Genomic DNA, 13,555 nt, shown 5'->3' on the forward strand with positions numbered 1-13,555 from the left:
ATGCAGTGTGTGGAGGATATATCAGTAGGGTCAGTATATAGGATGTAGTTTATGGAGGATATATCAGGAGGGTCAGTATATAGGATGTAATGTGGAGGATATATCAGGAGCGTCAGTATATAGGATGTAGTGTGTGGAGGATATATCAGGGGGGTCAGTATTAAGGATGTAGTGTGTGGAGAGTATATCAGGGGGGTCAGTATATAGAATTTAGTGCGGAGGATATATCAGGAGGGTCAGTATATAGGATACAGTGTGGAGGATATATCAGGAGGGTCAATATATAGGATGTAGTGTGGAGGATATATCAGGAGGGTCAGTATATAGGATGTAGTGTGTGGAGGATATATCAGGAGGGTCAGTATATAGGATGTAGTGTGGAGGATGTATCAGGAGGGTCAGTATACAGGATGTAGTGTGTGGAGGATATATCAGGAGGGTCAGTATATAGGATGTAGTGTGTGGGGGATATATCAGGAGGTCAGTATATAGGATGTAGTGTGGAGGATATATCAGAAAGGTCAGTATATAGGATGTAGTGAGGAGGATACATCAGGAGGGTCAGTATATAGGTTGTAGTGTGTGGGGGATATATCAGGAGGTCAGTATATAGGATGTAGTGAGGAGGATACATCAGGAGGGTCAGTATGCAGGATGTAGTGTGTGGAGAATATATCAGGAGGGTCAGTATATAGGATGTAGTGTGTGGGGGATATATCAGGAGGGTCAGTATATAGGATGTAGTGTGTGGGGGATATATCAGGAGGGTCAATATATAGGATGTAGTGTGTAGAGGATATATCAGGAGGCTCAGTATATAGGATGTAGTGTGGAGGATATATCAGGAGGGTCAGTATAGAGGATGTAGTGTGGAGGATATATCAGGAGGGTCAGTATATAGGATGTAGTGTGTGGAGGATATATCAGGAGGGTCAGTATATAGGATGTAGTGTGGAGGATGTATCAGGAGGGTCAGTATATAGGATGCAGTGTGTGGAGGATATATCAGGAGGGTCAGTATATAGGATGTAGTGTGTGGGGGATATATCAGGAGGTCAGTATATAGGATGTAGTGTGGAGGATATATCAGAAAGGTCAGTATATAGGATGTAGTGAGGAGGATATATCAGGAGGGACAGTATATAGGATGTAGTGTGGAGGATATATCAGGAGGGTCAGTATATAGGTTGTAGTGTGGAGGATATATCAGGAGAGTCAGTATATAGGATGTAGTGTGTGGGGGATATATCAGGAGGGTCAGTATATAGGATGTAGTGAGGAGGATACATCAGGAGGGTCAGTATGCAGGATGTAGTGTGTGGAGAATATATCAGGAGGGTCAGTATACAGGATGTAGTGTGTGGAGAATATATCAGGAGGGTCAATATATAGGATGTAGTGTGGAGGATATATCAGGAGGGTCAGTATATAGGATGTAATGTGGAGGATATATCAGGAGGGTTAGTATATAGGATGTAATGTGGAGGATATATCAGGAGGGTCAGTATATAGGATGTAGTGTGTGGAGAGTACATCAGGGGGGTCAGTATATAGAATTTAGTGCGGAGGATATATCAGGAGGGTCAGTATATAGGATGTAGTGTGAAGGATATATCAGGATGGTCAGTATATAGGTTGTAGTGTGGAGGATATATCAGGAGGGTCAGTATATAGGATGTAGTGTGTGGAGGGTATATCAGGAGGGTCAGTATATAGGATGTAGTGTGTGGAGGATATATCAGAAGGGTCATTATATAGGATGTAGTGTGTGGAGAATATATCAGGAGGGTCAGTATATAGGATGTAGTGTGTAGAGGATATATCAGGAGGGTCAGTATATAGGATGTAGTGTGGAGGATATATCAGGAGGGTCAGTATATACGATGTAGTGTGTGGAGGATAAATCAGGAGGGTCAGTATATAGGATGTAGTGTGTGGGGGATATATCAGTAGGGTCAGTATATAGCATGTATTGTGTGGAGGATATATCAGGAGGGTCAGTATATAGGATGTAGTGTGTGGAGGGTATATCAGGAGGGTCAGTATATAGGATGTAGTGTGTGGAGGATATATCAGAAGGCTCAGTATATAGGATGTAGTGTGTGGAGAATATATCAGGAGGGTCAGTATATAGGATGTAGTGTGGAGGATATATCAGGAGGGTCAGTATATAGGATGTAGTGTGGAGGATATATCAGGAGGGTCAGTATATAGGATGTAGTGTGTGGAGGATATATCAGGAGGGTTAGTATATAGGATGTAGTGTGTGGAGGATATATCAGGGGGGTCAGTATATAGTATGTAGTGTGTGGAGAGTATATCAGGGGGGTCAGTATATAGAATTTAGTGCGGAGGATATATCAGGAGGGTCAGTATATAGGATGTAGTGTGTGGAGGATATATCAGGGGGTCAGTATATAGGATGTAGTGTGTGGAGGATATAATAGGGGGGCAGTATATAGGATGTAGTGTGTGGAGAGTATATCAGGGGGGTCAGTATATAGAATTTAGTGCGGAGGATATATCTGGAGGCTCCGTATATAGGATGCAGTGTGTGAAGGATATATCAGTACAGTTAGTATATAGGATGTAGTGTGGAGGATATATCAGGAGGGTCAGTATATAGGATGTAGTGTGAAGGATATATCAGGATGGTCAGTATATAGGTTGTAGTGTGGAGGATATATCAGGAGAGTCAGTATATAGGTTGTAGTGTGTGGGGGATATATCAGGAGGTCAGTATATAGGATGTAGTGTGGAGGATGTATCAGAAAGGTCAGTATATAGGATGTAGTGAGGAGGGTACATCAGGAGGGTCAGTATATAGGATGTAGTGTGTGGGGGACATATCAGGAGGGTCAGTATATAGGATGTAATGTGGAGGATATATCAGAAAGGTCAGTATATAGGATGTAGTGTGTGGAGGATATATCAGGAGGGTCAGTAAAAGGATGTAGTGTGGAGGATATATCAGGAGGGTCAGTATGTAGGATGTAGTGTGTGGAGGATATATCAGGAGGGTCAGTATGTAGGATGTAGTGTGTGAGGATATATCAGCATAGTCAGTATATAGGATGTAGTGTGTGGGGGACATATCAGGAGGCTCAGTATATGGGATGTAATGTGGAAGATATATCAGAAAGGTCAGTATATAGTATGTAGTGTGTGGAGGATATATCAGGAGGGTCATTATATAGGATGTAGTGTGTGGAGGATATATCAGGAGGGTCAGTATGTAGGATGTAGTGTGTGGAGGATATATCAGGAGGATCAGTATATAGGATGTAGTGTGTGTAGGATATATCAGGAGGTCAGTATATAGGATGTAGTGTGGAGGATATATCAGAAAGGTCAATATATAGGATGTAGTGTGGAGGATATATCAGGAGGGTCAGTATATTGGATGTAGTGTGGAGGATATATCAGGAGGGTCAGTATATAGGATGTAGTGTGTGGAGGACATATCAGTAGGGTCAGTATATACAATGTGGTGTGTGGAGGATATATCAGGAGGGTCAGTATATAGGATGTAATGTGGAGGATATATCAGGAGGGTCAGTATATAGGATGTAGTGTGTGGGGGATATATCAGGAGGGTCAGTATATAGGATGTAATGTGGAGGATATATCAGGAGGGTCAGTATATAGGATGTAATGTGGAGGATATATCAGGAGGGTCAGTATATAGGATGTAGTGTGTGGAGGACATATCAGTAGGGTCAGTATATACAATGTGGTGTGTGGAGGATATATCAGGAGGGTCAGTATATAGGATGTAATGTGGAGGATATATCAGGAGGGTTAGTATATAGGATGTAATGTGGAGGATATATCAGGAGGGTCAGTATATAGGATGTAGTGTGTGGAGGACATATCAGTAGGGTCAGTATATAGGATGTAGTGTGTGGAGTATATATCAGGGGGGGTCAGTATATAGGATGTAGTGTGGAGGATATATCAGGAGGGTCAGTATATAGGATGTAGTGTGGAGGACATATCAGGAGCGTCAGTATATAGGATGTAGTGTGTGGAGGATATATCAGGAGGGTCAGTATATAGGATGTATTGTGGAGGATATATCAGAAAGGTCAATATATAGGATGTAGTGAGGAGGATACGTCAGGAGGGTCAGTATATAGGATGTAGTGTGGAGGATATATCAGCATAGTCAGTATATAGGATGTAGTGTGGATGATATATCAGGAGGTCAGTATATAGGATGTAGTGTGGAGGATATATCAGGAGGGTCAGTATATAGGATGTAGTGTGGAGGATATATCAGGAGGGTCAGTATATAGGATGTAGTGTTGAGGATATATCAGGAGGGTCACTATATAGGATGTAGTGTGTGGGGGACATATCAGGAGGGTCAGTATATAGGATGTAGTGTGGAAGATATATCAGGAGGGTCAGTATATAGGATGTAGTGTGTGGAGGATATATCAGGAGGTTCAGTATATAGGATGTAGTGTGTGGAGGATATATCAGGAGGGTCAGTATATAGGATGTAGTGTGGAGGATATATCAGGAGGGTCAGTATATAGGATGTAGTGTGTGAAGGATATGTCAGGAGGGTCAGTATATAGAATGTAGTGTGTAGGATATATCAGGAGGGTCAGTATATAGGATGTGGTGTGTGAGGATATATCAGGAGGGTCAGTATATAGGATGCAGTGTGGAGGATATATCAGAAAGGTGAATATATAGGATGTAGTGAGGAGAATACGTCAGGAGGGTCAGTATATAGGATGTAGTGTGGAGGATATACCAGCATAGTCTGTATATAAGATGTAGTGTGTGGAGGATATATCAGGAGGGTCAGTATATAGGATTTAGTGTGTGAAGGATATATCAGGAGGGTCAGTATATAGGATTTAGTGTGTGAAGGATATATCAGGAGGGTCAGTATATAGGATTTAGTATGTGAAGGATATATCAGGAGGGTCAGTATATAGGATTTAGTGTGTGAAGGATATATCAGGAGGGTCAGTATATAGGATTTAGTGTGTGAAGGATATATCAGGAGGGTCAGTATATAGGATTTAGTGTGTGAAGGATATATCAGGAGGGTCAGTATATAGGATTTAGTATGTGAAGGATATATCAGGAGGGTCAGTATATAAGATGTAGTGTGGGGAATATATATCAGGAGGGTTAGTATATAGGATGTAGTGTGTGAGGATATATCAGCATAGTCAGTATATAGGATTTAGTGTGTGGAGGATATATCAGGAGGTCAGTATATAGGATGTAGTATATGAGGGGTTATATCAGGAGGGTCAGTATATAGGATGTAGTGTGTGGAGGATATGTAAGGAAGGTCAGTATATAGGATGTAGTGTGGAGGATATATCAGAACGGTCAATATATAGGATGTATTGAGGAGGATATGTCAGGAGGGTCAGTATATAGGATGTAGTGTGTGGAGGATATAAAAGGAGGGTCAGTATATAGGATATAGTGTGTGGGGGATATATCAGTAGGGTCAGTATATAGGATGTAGTGTGGAGGACATATCAGGAGGGTCAATATATAGGATGTAGTGTGTGGAGGATATATCAGGAGGGTCAGTATATACGATGTAGTGTGTGGAGGATATATCAGGAGGGTCAGTATATAGGATGTAGTGTGGAGGATATATCAGGAGGGTCAGTATATAGGATGTAGTATGTGGAGGATATATCAGGAGGGTCAGTATATAGGATTTAGTGTGTGAAGGATATATCAGGAGGGTCAGTATATAGGATTTAGTGTGTGAAGGATATATCAGGAGGGTCAGTATATAGGATTTAGTATGTGAAGGATATATCAGGAGGGTCAGTATATAGGATTTAGTGTGTGAAGGATATATCAGGAGGGTCAGTATATAGGATTTAGTGTGTGAAGGATATATCAGGAGGGTCAGTATATAGGATTTAGTGTGTGAAGGATATATCAGGAGGGTCAGTATATAGGATTTAGTATGTGAAGGATATATCAGGAGGGTCAGTATATGGGATGTAGTGTGGAGGATATATCAGGAGGGTCAGTATATAAGATGTAGTGTGGGGAATATATATCAGGAGGGTTAGTATATAGGATGTAGTGTGTGAGGATATATCAGCATAGTCAGTATATAGGATTTATTGTGTGGAGGATATATCAGGAGGTCAGTATATAGGATGTAGTATATGGGGGATATATCAGGAGGGTCAGTATATAGGATGTAGTGTGTGGAGGATATGTAAGGAAGGTCAGTATATAGGATGTAGTGTGGAGGATATATCAGAAAGGTCAATATATAGGATGTATTGAGGAGGATACGTCAGGAGGGTCAGTATATAGGATATAGTGTGTGGAGGATATATAAGGAGGGTCAGTATGTAGGATATAGTGTGTGGGGGATATATCAGTAGGGTCAGTATATAGGATGTAGTGTGGAGGACATATCAGGAGGGTCAATATATAGGATGTAGTGTGTGTAGGATATATCAGGAGGGTCAGTATATACGATGTAGTGTGTGGAGGATATATCAGGAGGGTCAGTATATACGATGTAGTGTGTGGAGGATATATCAGGAGGGTCAGTATATAGGATGTAGTGTGTGGAGGATATATCAGGAGGCTCAGTATATAGGATGTAGTGTGGAGGAAATATCAGGAGGGTCAGTATATAGGATGTAGTGTGTGAGGATATATCAGGAGGGTCAGTATATAGGATTTAGTGTGTGAAAGATATATCAGGAGGGTCAGTATATAGGATTTAGTATGTGAAGGATATATCAGGAGGGTCAGTATATGGGATGTAGTGTGGAGGATATATCAGGAGGGTCAGTATATAAGATGTAGTGTGGGGAATATATATCAGGAGGGTTAGTATATAGGATGTAGTGTGTGAGGATATATCAGCATAGTCAGTATATAGGATTTATTGTGTGGAGGATATATCAGGAGGTCAGTATATAGGATGTAGTATATGGGGGATATATCAGGAGGGTCAGTATATAGGATGTAGTGTGTGGAGGATATGTAAGGAAGGTCAGTATATAGGATGTAGTGTGGAGGATATATCAGAAAGGTCAATATATAGGATGTATTGAGGAGGATACGTCAGGAGGGTCAGTTTATAGGATATAGTGTGTGGAGGATATATAAGGAGGGTCAGTATGTAGGATATAGTGTGTGGGGGATATATCAGTAGGGTCAGTATATAGGATGTAGTGTGGAGGACATATCAGGAGGGTCAATATATAGGATGTAGTGTGTGGAGGATATATCAGGAGGGTCAGTATATACGATGTAGTGTGTGGAGGATATATCAGGAGGGTCAGTATATACGATGTAGTGTGTGGAGGATATATCAGGAGGGTCAGTATATAGGATGTAGTGTGTGGAGGATATATCAGGAGGCTCAGTATATAGGATGTAGTGTGGAGGAAATATCAGGAGGGTCAGTATATAGGATGTAGTGTGTGAGGATATATCAGGAGGGTCAGTATATTGGATGTAGTGTGTGGAGGATATATCAGGAGGGTCAGTATATAGGATGTGTATTTATATATGTATATGAACCTCCTAATGCTGGGCTGGTCGTCATCGGCATTGTAGCATCGGACATGTCACCTAGACATAAGGAGACAGTGCGGTTATTATACAGATTATTCTCCAGGCAGCGGATCGGTTTACCTCCATATTTGTCATCGTCTCTGGATCTCTGTTTTCGCCGGTCGTGTCGCAGGTCTCACCTGTTTGTCTAATGCTTTACTTCTTTTCTTCCTATAGCAGATTATCACACATATTGGACGCTTTTCATATAGAATCTATGGGTGATTTGCGGGGTCTGTGAGTTTCTGCACCCCTGATGGCGCTGCCACAACTCCTCTAGTAGCTCCTGTTTCTTGCTGCCAAGATCATGTGATTTTTTTTTTCTAAAAACATTTTATAGCTTTTTTATAGAATTATTATATTACGTTGGGATTTTTTAAAGTGTTGCCTCCACCGTGGGGCGATGATATGACGTTACATTTGCTGCGTTCTGTTTATGGGATTGACTAGGAGGTCATTGTATGTTTTTTTACATCTTCTCTACAGTAATCTGGGCCTGAACATCGCCCGGTATCAGACATCGTCGTCGAGTTTTATACATGGAGCTGTCATACACCCATCAGTTCTTATCACACTCCAGAGAGATGAGATATGAGGTGCTGTAAAGCTACCATAGCCCCAAACACCCCATATCTCAGCATCCTGGGGTGTGATTAGGAGAGAAAGGTATTGCAGCTCTGCAACACACCCTATCACACTCAAGGAAGCTGAAATATGTGTTGGGGCATACAGTAGCTCTACAACATCTCTTATCTTAGCTTTCTGAAGTGTGATAAAGGGAGATGTAGAGCTATCATACACTCATCCAATATTGGGTGTTGTAGAGCTGCCGTAACCCCCAACACTCATATATCAGCTTCTGTGAGTGTGATATGGTCTGTTGCAGAGCTGCAATACCTTTCTCTCTTAATCACGCTACAGGAAGCTGAGATATGGGGTGTTGGAGGGATATGGTAGCTCTACAACACCTTTTATCTCAGCTTCCTGGAGTGCGATAAGGGGAGATGGAAGGCTACGAACCCCCACCTCCCCTTATCGCACTCCAGGAAGCTGAGAAATGGGGTGTACCTGTGCTTGAAGCTTGGATGAACCATTGTAGTCACCATTAATTGCCTTTTTTGAATAATATGAAAAAAAAATTGGATGACTCTAGTTCATGTTTCGGTGACATAGAGCGCCCTCATTTTTGCCCCTTTTATCTCCCTATTCACCATATTAGAGCGGTCTGTTCTCAATATACTTGGACTGTATATGTGCCGATGCTTCCTTCCATGCAATTGAAAAGATGGAACAATGTCTCTACAGTGCCACCTATTGGAAAGCAGCATTTCTGCAAGTTAATGTCAGATCTTTTAAGAAGTCTTCTAACAATGATTGGGAATTATGAGGCTCTCACCAGCCAGGAGCCTACTGCACACCGATGAGGGGCAAAAACCTCAAAACAGTCTGTACACGGTTGTCTCTTCCTCCTGGAGAAGACTCTGGCTTTGCTTTATATTCCCAGTCATAGTTATAAGGCTTATTAAAAGGACTGATATTAACTTGCAGGAATGCTGCCTTCCAATAGGTGGCGCTGTAGAGGCATTGTTCCATCTTTCCATTTACATACATTTCACAGAAGAGTATGGATGGCCTTATTAGTCTCCTCAATAGCTGTTCTCACTTGGGAGAGACCATATTCTCCCTGACCCAATACTTCCTTCCACTATAGATGCAACTTTGGGTATTTCTGCAGATTAGACCCCCTTTTCCCGTTTACCCTTCGCTCTATCACCCATCATTTGCAGCCAGTGGATAGCAGGCTCTATAGATTAGATACACTGTGATGGACAACACGGACACAACAGATATCTTCCTTATCTTCCCTTATTTGTCTTATAACACCCCAATATCCTCTCTAAAGTGCTGAGATCAGATCAGCCTCCCAATAATGAATATATCTTCCGGATGGGATAAATCTTGGGTCATCTAAACCGCCAAAATAAGTGTTTTATTCCTGCAAACCATAGCCAATACCGCAGATACAAGTCTTCTTTCAGGTCAAACTCCTGACCCATAGTAACAAAAGACTTTTCAAGGATCTGTAATCCAGTTACTCCGCTCTCACGACCCCTCTACTTTCCCAGGTCTCACACCCAGTAATCTTATTTCATCCCATGCAGCCCACCCAGGGACGCCCCTACCATGTGGCGATCTCAGAGATTCTGTAACATAACGATCAACTCACTTACTTAGTGAAGACAGGAGAAGGACCCCACCGACTCTGTTCAGTGCATCGCCATCAGGATTAGTCAGCGGAGAGATCAATAATAATATTATCCGACACATACAAAGATTACTTACCGCTTTCAAATGTACAGGTGGTCGGAGCGACAATGTTCCAGCTGGTCAAAATATGGAGGCCATTCTCCTGGTGAGAGAAGAAGCAGATCACCATCACCGATATATAAAGGCAAAAACCCAGAGAAAGTTCATATTATATATACAAACATAAACATATACAGGACAGGACAAGCGTTTTGTGCATTGTGTATATACACTCTTGTCAAGAAAACCATCCCGCCCCTAAAAGGAGTTGTTGTGCTGCAAAACTCATCCTGCAGTTATATGTCAGGCAGATATATAAATGATGAAAGTTGGGGTAATTAGATGGATGGTCTTGTCACCAGGCCTTAAAAGTTGTTACCCCCTTGGCCTATAAAAGGCTCTCGGAGACTCCTTGTGTGTAGTCACCTCTTTGTCCGCTTATGTAGAGCTTGTTGACCACTAGACGCCTCTGCAACGCAGAGAAGAGATTTCGCCCCATTACCAGAGTCTGAGAGGGGCGCATTATTGGGATGTGGGAAGCTGAATGGTCATATCCAAGAATTGTCTTCCACCGGCTGTTCTTAATTGACTTTTAGGAGGTGTTGGGACCAGTGGATGTGTGGGGGCACACAAGGTGACCGGGCTCAGGACGCCCCCTACAGACCACCAGTAGAGAGGACCTTCTGACCAGACTGTTAGGAGGTGTTGGGACCAGTGGATGTGTGGGGGCACACAAGGTGAGCAGGCTCAGGACGCCCCCTACAGACCACCAGTAGTGACCAGCGTCTGACCAGACTGTTAGGAGATGTTGGGACCAGTGGCTGTGTGAGGCTACACAAGGTAACCAGGCTCAGGGCCCTCCCTACAGACCACCAGTAGTGACCAGCGTCTGACCAGACTGTTAGGTGATGTAAGGTCCAGTGGATGTGTGAGGGCACACAAGGTGACCGGGCTCAGGACGCCCACCACAGACCACCAGTACAGAGGATTATCTGACCAGACTGTTAGGAGGTGTTGGGACCAGTGGATGTGTGAGGGGGTACACAAGGCGACCAGGCTCATGACCCCCTGACATACCACCAGTACAGAGGAGCGTCTGACCAGACTGTTAGGAGGTGTTGGGACCAGTGGATGTGTGAGGACGCACAAGCTGAGCAGGCTCAGTACACCCCCTACAGACCACCAGTAGACGGGAGCATCTGACCGGACGTGTTGGGAGCAGTGGATGTGTGAGGGCACACAAGGTGACTGGGCTCAGGATACCCCCTGCAGACCATCAGCAGTGAGAAGCATCTGACCAGACTGTTAGGAGGTGTTGGGACCAGTGGATGTGTGAGGATACACAAGGAGTCAAGGGTTAGGACGCCCCCTACAGGTCACTAGTATAGTGAGGAGTGTCTGACCAGACTATTAAGAGGCATTGAGACCAGTGAGCCCTGTCAGCTTGTGTGCCCTCACACATCCACTAGTCCCAACACTCCCTTACAGTCTGGTCAGAAGCTCCTCTCTACTGGCGATCTGTCGGGGATCTCCCGAGCCCGATCGCCTTGTGTGCCCCCATCCACCGGCCCCAACACCCCCTAACAGTCTGGTCAGATGCTTCTCTCTAGATGATGGTCTGTCAGGGGCACAGTGAGCCTGGTCACCTCGTGTGCTCGCACACATCCACTGGTCTCAACACCTCCTAACAGTCTGGTCAGATGCTCATCTCTGGCTGGCTGAACCCGGTCACCTTGTGTGCACTCACACATCCACTGGTCCCAACACTTCCTAACAGTCTGGCCAGATGCTCCTCTCTACTGGTGGTCTGTCGGGGGTCCTGAGCCTGGTCACCTTGTGTGCCCTCACACATCCACGGTTCCCAACACCTCCTAAAAGTCTGGTTAGATGCTCCTCTGTACTGGTGATCCGTAGGGGGGTCCTGAGCCCGGTCACCTTGTGTGCCCCCATCCACTGGTCCCAACACCTCTTACAGACCACCAGTAGTGAGGAGCATCTGACCAGACTGTTGGGAGGTGTTGAGACCAGTGGATGTGTGGGAATACACAAGGTGACCAGGCTCAGGATGCCCCCAATAGACCACCAGTACAGAGGAGTGTCTGACCAGACTGTTAGGAGGTGTTGGGACCAGTGGATGTGAGAGGGCAGACAAGGCAACCGGGCTCAGAACCCCCCAACAGACCACCAGTGGAAAGGAGCATCTGGCCAGACGGTTAGGAAGTGTTGGGACCAGTGGATGTGTGAGGGCACACAAGGTGATCGGGCTCAGGAAGCCCCCGACAGACCACCAGTAGAGAGGAGCTTCTGACCAGACTGTTAGGGTGTGGTGGCACCAGTGGGTGTGTGAGGGCACACAAGGTGGCTGGGCTCAGGATGCCCCCTACAGACCACCAGCAAAGAGGAGCATCTGGCCAGACAGTTAGGAGGTGTTGGGACCAGTGGATGTGTGAGGGCACACAAGGTGACCGCGCTCAGTTTGCCCATGACAGACCACTAGTAGAGAGGAGCATCTGACCAGACTGTTAGGAGGTGTTGGAACAGTGGATGGGGGACACAAGGTGACCGAGCTCAGGACGCCCCCTACAGACCACCAGTACAGAGTAGCATCTGACCAGACTGTTAGGAGGTGTTGGGACCAGTGGATGTGTGAGGGCACAGAAGGTGACCAGGCTCAGGACCCCCTTCAGACCACCAGTAGAGAGGAGCATCTGGCCAGACTGTTAGGAGATTTTGGGACCAGTGGATGTGTGAGGGCACACAAGGTGACCAGGCTCAGGAAGCCCCCTGCAGTCCACCAGTAGAGAGGAGCATTTTACCAGACTGTTAGGAGGTGTTGGGACCAGTGGATGTGTGAGGGCACACAAGGTGACCGCCTTCAAGACCCCCTACAGGCCAGCAGCAGAGAGGCGACTGACCAGACTGTTAGGACGTGTTGGGACCAGTGGATGTGTGAGGGCAAACAAGGTAACCGGGCTCAGTACCCCCCGACAGACCACCAGTAGAGAGGAGCATCTGACCAGACTGTTAGGAGGAGTTTGGACCAGTGGATGAGGGCACACAAGGCGACCAGGCTCAGGATGCCCCAAACAGACTGCTAGTAGAGAGGAGCTTCTGACCAGACTGTTAGCTGCTGTTGGGACCAGTGTGTGTGTGAGTGCAGACAAGGCAACCGGGCTCAGAACTCCCCAACAGACCACCAGTAGAGAGGAGCATCTGACCAGACTGTTAAGAGGTATTGGGACCAGTGGATGTGTGAGGGCACACAAGGTGACCGGGCTGAGGACGCCCCCTACAGACCACTAGTAGAGAGGAGCATCTGATCGTCCAACAATCACCAACAACTCTAACTATTTTGTTGTCTGCAACCTCTCATGCTGCGGGCGGTGCTTCTGTTGTTTGAGCCAATCAGCATGCTGGATAGCTCCTCTATTTACTACCATGTGTAGAAGATCACTGTCATTAACCCTTTCCAATCCACTGTCTGATGTGTGAAGTCATCCTGATTGAAGGCTGTACAGCTTCGATGTCGGAAGACATCCGGCAGGGTATTCTTACGGTATATTACCGGCCGCTCTGTTGTCGCGGAGGGGGGGGGGGGGGTGTCTCTCCAGCATGTCCCATACTGCAGTACTGGCGCCATTGTATAATGGCAGAAAGAGAGAGA

At 45.1% G+C, this 13,555-nt stretch overlaps 1 protein-coding gene across 1 annotated transcript in view; it reads right to left on the bottom strand.

The window, feature by feature from the left end:
* LOC136626754 (alpha-2-macroglobulin-like protein 1) overlaps window positions 1–13,555 on the bottom strand; it is a 194,995-nt gene that overhangs the window by 75,638 nt on the left and 105,802 nt on the right. Inside the window, exons 17-18 of the mRNA XM_066601760.1 lie at window positions 9,928–9,994; window positions 7,552–7,602 (exon numbers count right to left, since the gene is read on the bottom strand). Of these exons, the coding sequence (XP_066457857.1) occupies window positions 7,552–7,602; window positions 9,928–9,994 (118 nt within the window). The remainder of the gene's footprint in view (window positions 1–7,551; window positions 7,603–9,927; window positions 9,995–13,555) is intronic.

This window comes from Eleutherodactylus coqui, chromosome 4 (genome assembly GCF_035609145.1).
Source record: "Eleutherodactylus coqui strain aEleCoq1 chromosome 4, aEleCoq1.hap1, whole genome shotgun sequence".
NCBI classification, from domain to species: domain Eukaryota; kingdom Metazoa; phylum Chordata; class Amphibia; order Anura; family Eleutherodactylidae; genus Eleutherodactylus; species Eleutherodactylus coqui.